This window comes from Sardina pilchardus, chromosome 14 (genome assembly GCF_963854185.1).
Source record: "Sardina pilchardus chromosome 14, fSarPil1.1, whole genome shotgun sequence".
Lineage (NCBI taxonomy): Eukaryota > Metazoa > Chordata > Actinopteri > Clupeiformes > Clupeidae > Sardina > Sardina pilchardus.
This window is the reverse complement of record NC_085007.1, coordinates 31,191,108-31,201,490: the sequence shown is the minus strand read 5'-3', so window position 1 is coordinate 31,201,490 and position 10,383 is coordinate 31,191,108. Positions and strand designations below refer to the sequence as shown.

The 10,383-nt window shown below is 42.6% G+C and overlaps 1 protein-coding gene across 1 annotated transcript; it reads left to right on the top strand.

Annotated features, from left to right (window-relative positions):
- The first annotated feature begins 869 nt into the window (after nucleotides 1-869).
- Nucleotides 870-4,438, top strand: LOC134100397 (uncharacterized protein K02A2.6-like). Its single transcript, XM_062553573.1, is given in 2 exon segments — nucleotides 870-3,279; nucleotides 3,282-4,438. Coding segments are annotated over 2 exon segments (3,567 nt in total).
- Nucleotides 4,439-10,383: the final 5,945 nt, after the last annotated feature.

The window sequence follows — 10,383 nt, the reverse complement described above, 5'->3', positions numbered from 1 at the left end:
GCGATTGTAGGCTATTATCAAAGTCAGCCTCCTACGTCACAGACCGCCGCCATATTGAAAAGGGGGGAAACAAAGCGTCTCTGCCATAAGACCGGTGGGTCTTCACTAAAAAATGAATGGGTTCTTGTAGTAAAGTGAATGCGTAAGCATGCATCACAATATCCTCTAGAGGGAGCTAACGTTCTATGGTGTGAGACATGCTAGTTAGGAAGCAAGTAGCAGAGTGAGAAGCCAGAGTTGGAAGCTGCAGCAGCTTTTGTGTAGGCCTATGCGTGTTCCTGAGTATTAAATAAATACATTCGTTGGAGAACATCAATGTGTGGTGATTCCTCAGCACCCTAAGGATATCACACAATTGGCGACGAGGAGTAAACCCAGAACTTTCAGAGGGACCGTGGAGAAACGGTGAGATCTGAACTTGGAATTGTTGCGGACAACCACGAAGAATGGCAGCAGTGATAGGAACGGTGACCCCTTTTGATTGTATGTCACAGTCTTGGGAAGAGTATAGTGAAATGTTAGATTTTTTCTTCGAAGCTAATGACATTACAGAGGAAGACAAACGGAAAGCTGTTTTATTAAGTGGAGTTGGCGCAGTCACTTATAGTTTATTACGGAGTTTGGTTAGCCCCCATGTGCCTAAAGACAAAACGTATGCACAGCTCAAGCAGATCCTTAAGGCTCATTTCAACCCTAAACCGAGTGAAATTGTGCAAAGGTTTAAATTTAATTCACGCATACGGAAGAGCACTGAGTCTACTGCGGTCTATGTGGCTGAGTTGAAGAAGTTGTCTCAACACTGTGATTACGGGGCTACACTGCCGCAAATGCTGAGAGATAGATTAGTGTGCGGAGTGAACGACGATAGAATGCAACGGAGGCTGCTGTCTGAAGTAGACCTGACATTCGATAAGGCCCTGAAGTTATGCCAAGCGATGGAATCAGCTTCAAAGGATGTGAAAGATCTGCAAGGGAAGTTAGCAGAGGATTTAACTCAAAATGCACACGGGGCTCAAGCAACGGTCCACAAGTTGTCTGCTGACACTACACGTAAACTCCCCTGTTGTTACCGATGCGACGGGCAGCACACGGCGGCGGAATGTAAGTTTGCTACAGAACTCTGCCACAACTGTGGTAAGCGGGGACATATTAAGAAGGTCTGCAGATCCAAGGCGGGAAGGCAAAATATACAGAAAGCAACATACAAGGCTCAGAAAGGTGACAGCAGAGGTTTTGACAGAGCACGGCGGACGCATCTGCTACGAGGGGAGGAAGAGAGTGACACGGAGGACATTAGCACTTACACTATATATAGCGTGTCACAAGAATTATCCAAAGTGGCTCCCATCACTCGCGCAGTAAACATCAATGGAGTGAAGGTAACATTGGAAATTGACACAGGCTGTGGGGTGACCATAGTAAGCAAAAAGCAATACATGCAGTTGTGGAAGAAAACAGAAATGTCAGAACTGAAACCCTGCTCGATAAAATTAAAAACATATACGGGAGAGAGGCTTGGAGTGCTGGGCATGGCCAATGTGAGAGTGCAGACTGACAGAACAGAAAAGACATTGCCGATGGTAGTAGTTGAGGGTGAAGGACCAAACCTGCTAGGGCGAAGCTGGCTACAGGAGCTGGCCATGGCAGAGCAGCTGATAAACAGAGTGGAATCAGCACCGCCATTACAGCTAGAAAAGATGCTTGAAAGACACTCAGAAGTGTTTAAAGAAGGGTTAGGACAACTGAAAGGTGTCACAGCGAAGATCAATGTGGATAGGGAAGCACAGCCAAGATTCTGTAAACCACGACCGGTGCCATACGCTGTCAAGCCATTAGTAGAGAGAGAGATACAGAGGCTGCAGGACAACAAGATCATTGAACCAGTGCAGTTTGCAGAGTGGGCGGCGCCGATTGTCCCAGTCAGAAAACCAGATGGGTCAATTAGAATTTGTGGGGATTATAAACTCACTGTTAACCGCGCATCGCGGGTAGACCAGTATCCAATCCCTAGGGTTGAGGACCTGTTTGCACAGTTAAATGGGGGGCAACACTTCACAAAATTAGACATGAGTCATGCCTATCAACAGGTCGTTCTCGAGGAAGAATCCAGGAAGTATGTAACCATTAACACACATAAGGGCCTGTTCGAATATACCCGTCTACCTTTCGGAGTAGCCTCCAGTCCAGCAATTTTTCAGAGAACCATGGAGGGCATCTTAGGTGGCATTCCAAAGGTGGCCATTTATTTGGACGACATCTTAATTACAGGTGAAAATGAACAAAAGCATCTGGAAAACCTGGAAGAAGTTCTCTGCAGATTGGAGAAGAGCGGACTAAGATTGAGAAGAAGCAAGTGTGAGTTCATGGGTAGAGAAGTGGCATTCCTAGGCCACAAAATAAACGCCAGTGGGTTGCATCCTCTGACAGAAAAAGTAGATGCTATAGCCCAAGCCCCTGAACCAAAAAATGTCAGTGAATTGAAAGCTTACCTAGGGTTGTTGAATTACTACCACAGATTCCTCCCGAAACTATCCACACTACTGGCTCCGCTACATGCCCTTTTAAAAAAGGAGGAAAAATGGTCATGGGGTTCAAAACAGCAGGAGGCATTCACAGAATCAAAAGTGCTTCTTCAATCCTGTAGTGTGTTAGTTCACTATGATTCAAACAAACCCCTCATCTTGGCGTGTGATGCCTCGCCCTATGGGGTGGGGGCAGTACTTTCCCATCAAATGCCAGATGGCTTGGACAGACCAATAGGGTTTGTTTCAAGGACTCTCAATGCCGCTGAGAAAAATTACTCACAGCTAGACAAGGAGGGACTGGCCGTAGTCTTTGGAGTGAAGAAATTCCACAAGTATTTGTATGGGAGAAACTTCACCATCGTAACCGATCATAAGCCACTAATTTCGCTATTCAGCGAAATGAGAGCCATACCCCAGATGACATCTCCTCGGATCCAGAGGTGGGCAGTCACATTAGGAGCTTATGAGTACACCATTATCTACAAGGTAGGCAGAGACCACACAAATGCAGACGCTCTGAGTAGACTGCCACTGGAGATGAAAGAAAATGAAACACCTGGAGAGGAGGAGAGAGTATTGTTGTTGGAAGACAGTGAAACACCTCTGATTAAGGCGCAGCAGATAAAGAAATGGACTGACAAAGATCCGCTGCTGGCAAGAGTAAGGGAATTCATTCTAAGAGGTTGGCCAAAGAAGGTGGAAGATCCGGCATTCACACCATACACCCGGCGTCAAGAGGAGCTCAGCACCCAGGAAGGTTGTGGGGAGGGCGAGTAGTGGTTCCTCCACCGGGGCGCAATGCTCTGCTGAGGCAGCTCCACCAGACCCACCCAGGCATTACACGGATGAAAGGTTTGGCACGTAGCTACATGTGGTGGCCAAATATGGATGCAGAGGTGGAGGCGCTGGTGAAGGAGTGTGTGACATGTCAGGAAAATAGAAACAGTCCTCCAGTGGCCCCATTACATCCGTGGGAAGTTCCAGACAAGCCATGGAGAAGAATCCACATTGATTATGCTGGTCCATGGAAAGGAAAAATGTTCCTGATTCTGGTGGACGCGTACTCAAAGTGGATTGAAGCACATGCGGTGAGTAGATCGACGTCGGCTGTCACTATTGAGTGCCTGAGACAGAGTTTTAGTCAACATGGCCTACCGGAGATTATAGTGTCAGACAACGGCAGTTGCTTTACCAGTGAAGAGTTTCAGGAATTTGTAGAAAAGAATGGCATACGTCACATCACAACAGCCCCATATCATCCTGCTTCAAATGGCTTAGCCGAAAGGGCAGTTCAGACCTTCAAGTCTATCATTGAAAAGAGCACAGGAGATTCCATTGAAACTAAAATGGCCAGAGCACTGTTCAGCTACCGAATAACTCCTCAATCTACAACAGGCAAATCACCAGCAGAGTTATTGTGCGGTAGAAAGCTGAGATCAGCTCTAGATTTAATACATCCGGACTTCCGGAATAGAGTGCAGGGGAAGCAGGAGAAGCAAAAACAAAATCATGATGTGCATGCTAGAGCAAGATCGCTGGAAGAAGGAGACTTAGTCTTCACACGTAACTACAGTGCAGGGCCGACCTGGATACCGGGGGCAGTAACGGAGAAGACTGGTCCAGTATCATGCAGGGTCGCACTAGGAAATGGACAGGTGGTGAGACGACACATCGACCAGGTCCGTAGTAGAAGTGCTGTAACACCAGTGACACCTGAAGTGTCACACACTTCAAGAATGGATGACCAGGAACCACCCACCATTCCTGAGACACCTGTCTACGCTGAGGCAGGTGACGGCACGACGGCAGAAGCATCAGAGGAACTGACTGAGTCACTCCCTGCTGAGGAACAGCCAGTGAGAAGGTCTCAGCGAGATAGGAAGACTCCAGAGTACTTAAAAGACTTTACCTAGCTTAGTAGTGAGTTCCCCTGCCACAGGACAAGAATGCGTCCTGGAATCTCACTGGGATGAGGTAGTCCACCCAAATCCCTAGCTTATATGTTCATGAGTTTAATATATTTTATTACAAAAAAAAAAAAAAAAAAAAAAACATGTGACATGTGTTATTGAGTGTTAATCAATTGCATAAGTTAGGGCAGTTGAGGTTTTATTGTGAATACAAAGAACTTGTGCATAGTCTATACTAGTTTTTTTCTGAGGGGAGGGAATGTAGTAAAGTGAATGCGTAAGCATGCATCACAATATCCTCTAGAGGGAGCTAACGTTCTATGGTGTGAGACATGCTAGTTAGGAAGCAAGTAGCAGAGTGAGAAGCCAGAGTTGGAAGCTGCAGCAGCTTTTGTGTATGCGTGTTCCTGAGTATTAAATAAATACATTCGTTGGAGAACATCAATGTGTGGTGATTCCTCAGCACCCTAAGGATATCACAGTTCTTATGGCGGAGACGCTTCGTTTTCCCCCATTTCAATATGGCGGCAGTCTGTGGCTGACTTCGAGAATGGAGTCTAGAGCTCATACTGCTGTACAGACGTCAGGCTGGCATTTCATTTTATACAGCTCAAGAGTGCCTAGCCTAGCCTTCCATACCCAACCTTTAACAGAGAATGGGTGTAAATTCGGACTCATTTTGCACCTGTTGGCCACATAGCCAGGGGTGGTGCTCTTCTTTTATTATATGAAACTCACTTTTTCTGTGCTTTTGTACTTCCATTTCGGTCTCTGGTGCTTCTACAAACACACCAGGTGTGCAAAACAAAATCATGTGATGAGTTTTGTGGGTTAGTTGACAGAAGTTGTCAGAAACCATTCGCTTCTTGAGAAGTTACAATAAGGGAAATTTGAAAGTAACTACCCCCAGAGCCATAAGGTGCTGACTACCCCCATCTGAAAATTCCCACATACTAGGTTAGGATTGGGGATTTCCTGTGAAAGACCCCCTATTTTGGTCGTAGCCTATCGTTTCCAACCAACACCATCCTAAGGCTATACCTACTGTTTGTTCCCCGGTTGCAATACATACTGGGGAACATAGGACCCTTTTTGGGAAAACCGGGGAACATAGGATCCTTTTTAAAATTAAGGAAAAAAAGGGTCCTATGTTCCCCTGTCCCATACAAAAGTGGGGAACAGGACCTGGGAACATAGGTACGCTCCCATACAAAATATCCAAACGCACCTGAGATCATCCATATTTCAAGTAGCCTATGCAAACAGCTTGCCCCCCGGACATGTCTTGTTCTTGTTGATATACTGTAAGCAATATGTCATGAGTGGGTGCAGGGTTGTAATTTGGCCATAGGTACAAGGCCGAAGGCCATATGACACATCTTTGTCTAGCCTACGCCGGAAGCAACACAGGCCACCCGCTAGTAGGCAGCTAATTTCACAAATGCTTTTAAACTCTGGAATAGGATACATCATCTATGGGCTCATAAAGTTTTACCTATTATATACGGGATAATGTACGGGATAATGGACGACACGCCGTGCGGTTAGTCAAAGTTAATTCACGTTCTAGACGGTGATACGGCGTGACGCGGCCCGTCTAGAAAAGTGCCTATAACACAACAGAATTTGAATTTCACTGTGAAACTTGCTATAGAAGATCGTTGTAAAAAATGTGCAGCTCACCGAGTGGTTACTGGTCTTCAATGATCTTCTATAGCAAGTTTCGCAGTGAAATTCAAATTCTGTTGTGTTATATTAGGCACACGGCTGTGAGGTCTGAAAAAGTAGGCCTATTTCCGGGATTTTGAAATCTCTGATAAAAGATGACAGAAGCTGCATTTCGCTGCTAAACTTGCTATAGAAGATTGTTGAAGACCAGTAACCACTCTGTGAGCTGCACATTTTAAAAAACGAACGTTTAGGGGTGTTTTAAGGACAGAATAGCCCATGCACAAAGCGAGCAATGTTAAAGCCATACAGAGCTCCATTCTAAAGCTGCCAAATTCCACAAACAGGCTCAATCGTCGAGATTTCATGCTAGGCAATACAGAAAACGGGCTTAAAGTGTAAAATACCAAAATATTCCTTTAAATACAATGAATACCAAAGATGTCTACTTTTAAGTCTGTGTTTAAAGTCCAGGCATAATATTTTTGAACAAGCCATAAACAAAAACATTTTGTCCCAAAAATCAATATCATATGGTGTGACCCTATTATGTTTTTTAAATTTGCAATTGTGTGGAGACCGTTAGGGATAGGGGTTCCTTCTTCATTCAGGAAGTATAATATCTTCTCAGAAGGACATTGAAAGTTAACCTGGTGAGTTATATCTCATATTTCTTTCAATAAATCAAGTATTTCCAGCACTCCTATCTCAGTTCCACTTTTCGCTGTCTTTTGGTGTGACCCATTTTTCAGGAAAATTTCAAAAGTAAATAGTTTTTCGGTCAAAATTACCTTTAAATCTATGTTACCATGTTAAAGTGAGCATATGATTTTGGTCCTATATGTAGCCACAAGACTCATTGTTCTGCTAAGTGCATGAAACCTCATATGGAATGACCCCATATCATATGGTGTGATGGGGTTTTGCTGTCACACCGATTTATTTGTCACACTATTATGATATTATTATGATATTATTATGATATAATCTGTATTTTCCTACAGAAATAATGTTTTTTTCAAACATGTTTAACTAATAGTTTAGTGTTATACATATTTTAACATATTTAACATTTTGTAAACATTTATTATTTAATATGTGGCACCTGTTACCCAAGTGCTATACAATATCTGGTGGAATTCTGTTTTACAAAGTTCTGAGTTTTTAACAGTGATCATTTATGTGATATATTTGTCTTAAATTATGATTTATTGTTTGTGAAATGCATATATTCTCATTTTTGGGAGTCTAAATCATACAAATCTGAATGGATCAGATAGGAAATAGGGTCAGCAAACTTTGTATGCGTTTGATTTCTTTTGTATCAAGAAATGACCAAATTATTATGAAGTTTATTGAAAGATTGGGGACAAATGCCTTACTTTGTGTATTGATTAATAAATATACTGTAAAATATAATACATTTCCACAAGGAAATGCTATATCTCGATGAAGTAAAGATAGAAGATTATGATACACTGACTCACATAAAAAATATATACCCCATCATAGTTTTACACACAATAACTTTCATGTCACACCATATGACAATTTTAGTCACTAACACAAGACATTGGTGAATAAATATGAATTCCAATACAAATTCTAAAAGATCATACATATTTGGAATGGTAGAGTCAGTACAACAGAACTAAGTGATTTCCATGCATAATAACTGATTCTTTTTTCAAAAACTTTTTTTCGGCCTAAAACGTCAACCACCCAAATTCATATTGAGTTACAAAGTGTAATGCACAGACCATTATGCAAACATTATTCTCATAACAATGAGAATGGCAATGGCGAAGAATGTTTGGTCCACTCCATGGGTTAGAAACATATGCCTTTTCCCTTCAATTCATTTACAAAGAATAGAATTAGAAATGTGTATCCTTATGTAATATCAGTTTGCACTTTTCTTTCCATATAAATAGTCACTTCTGGTTGGTTTGTTTAATTAAACAGCAGCTGCTCCCTTCTTAGGCGGTTTCATTCAAAGAGAAATTGCATTCTGCCTGAGTGTTCTCTCACACAAACTCACCATACCTCATGAACACACCGATTGCAGATAGAGTGCAGTCTGTGTGGTGGAAATCACGGTGAGTCCTAATGTCTGCTCTGCTGCCTCCAATGGGTAGCACGCTCTCAAGAGATATATCCATCTCCCCATGTAATCCCTGTGAGATTTGGAGGGATTGGACAGTCAGAGCACCCTGGTCACAGCTGCCTGCTACTTTTTCCTCCATTCCTGTATGCTAATTCTCATGTTGTGCAGTGGTGTGGTGTGGTTCTATGTGCCTTTTCACCTTTCTGCCAAATGGTTGTGGGAGATAACTAGACGGAAGAAATATTTCTGTCAAGGTCATTGGATGGCAGCATGAGGATGAGACCTCTCACCACAGTGTGCAGCCAAGATTACATTGTGATTTTTCTGTCTGTCCCATCCGATGAATTCCTCTTCCTTAAGAACTTGTCACCATTTTCACCTCATCTTATGGCATGTGTAGAAACACAGTCCATTGCCAAGTGCAAGAACTGTGAATGTGTGCATATGACAAAGCTCATAATTTCAGTAACTGTAAGGATAGGTGCATTGCTGTCTTTTTTGTACAACACCATGAGCACCACACACAGCTAAACCTATGACGGTCACATACAAATGCACACACACAAACACACATTTACTTTGCTCAGATGGCGCAACATCAGGGGAGGAGTGGGAGTGCACTGCCCCTCCCAGCAGTAGTCCTGTTAAAGCTTTACATAATATAGCCATCTGGAGTGCGGCTTCATTTCAAATACTCTTCTTGTGCTGTTATCTCTTTCAAACAACACAAAAACAGCACAAGAGTCTGGGAGCCAGTGGTGGCAGGGGAAAATTACACCAAGCAAATGGAAGCGTGACCTCAAGAGACCTGATGGGCTTATTTCCCGTGACTGAGGAACAGCAATTAGTTACATGATTTATATCAAGCTTGGTCACATTCAGACTCCCTTCATGACACCAAGTTTACTATAGGCTCACAGCATAGACTCAAAGTGTCAAAAGTAACTAAAAACAGTTCAAAACCATATTTACAATATTATCTACTGTTGATTACATCTCAAAATAAGGGGATTGTCTTTGCCTTAGAAATATAGGCCTATGGTAAGGCAAGCTGTAGGTGGCATCGCTTTTCTGAAAGACACAACACAGCTTGCTATGTAGAGCAATGACATGGACCTCTACTAATTAGATTAAACACAGATATTACTCAATCTAATGAAGTTTTATGTTAGTCTATTTTGTTAACATAACTCAACAGTCCTTCGGCAGAGATGGAAACCTGGCTTCAGAAAGTAAAAGTTTTACCATGCATTGGCTCTACATGCACAGCACATCTAAAACAGATAAGTTAATCTACTGACTGAAGCAAGTTTCGCGGAATTCCGTTCATGGCGGGGTAGCATAAAATAGATGAATACATTTAGTGGCTGTACACCAATCGGCATGTAGATGGCTGGACAATGTTTTTGGGAATATCTCGAGAACCGTAGGGCCTATGATGGGCCTCATTTGAGGTACAGCATCTCCTTAAAATGAAAAGGCAAAAACAAGCCATTATAATCTCAGGTCTTTGGCTGACAGGTTCAAAACTGCATGAAATTTGAAGTACAGGATCATTATGATACCCTCTGAATGCATGCCAAGGTTCATAAAAGGTTCTGTTCATGGGGGGCCATATAAGCTACACACACACGCACATGCACGCACACACACACACACACACAGACACACACACACAAACACACAGTACACACACACCTACATGCACACACGCAGAGTATAGCCTGGGTGGTGGTCATACTGTATTTTGTACCGTTCTGCTGTACATCTAGTTTTTAACTGCACAGTGCTGGTGGCACAGGGTGAAGGTCAACTGAATTGTCAAACAACATGTTCCTATGAGCTGAAAAAAACCCCCATCTACAGTAGCTCTTGTAAATTACATTTAATGGTGGTTTCTTAATTTTTTAAATATTACAAACATGTCATATATATATATATATATTTCAACCTTTTCAATTTCAACCTTGATGGTAATTTTGATACCACAGATGAATGAAGACCCTGTCAGACCAATAGCAGGAAAAATCAGGAACAGTTTTTTTTTATTTACAATGATGCACATAAAAGGAGAGACAGCATAACTTCGCCTAAAGATCCATCCGCTGCTCTATCTAGACAAGGACATACAGTAGTTATATCTTCCAGGATGTCGGGTGATGGCATTGGTCAT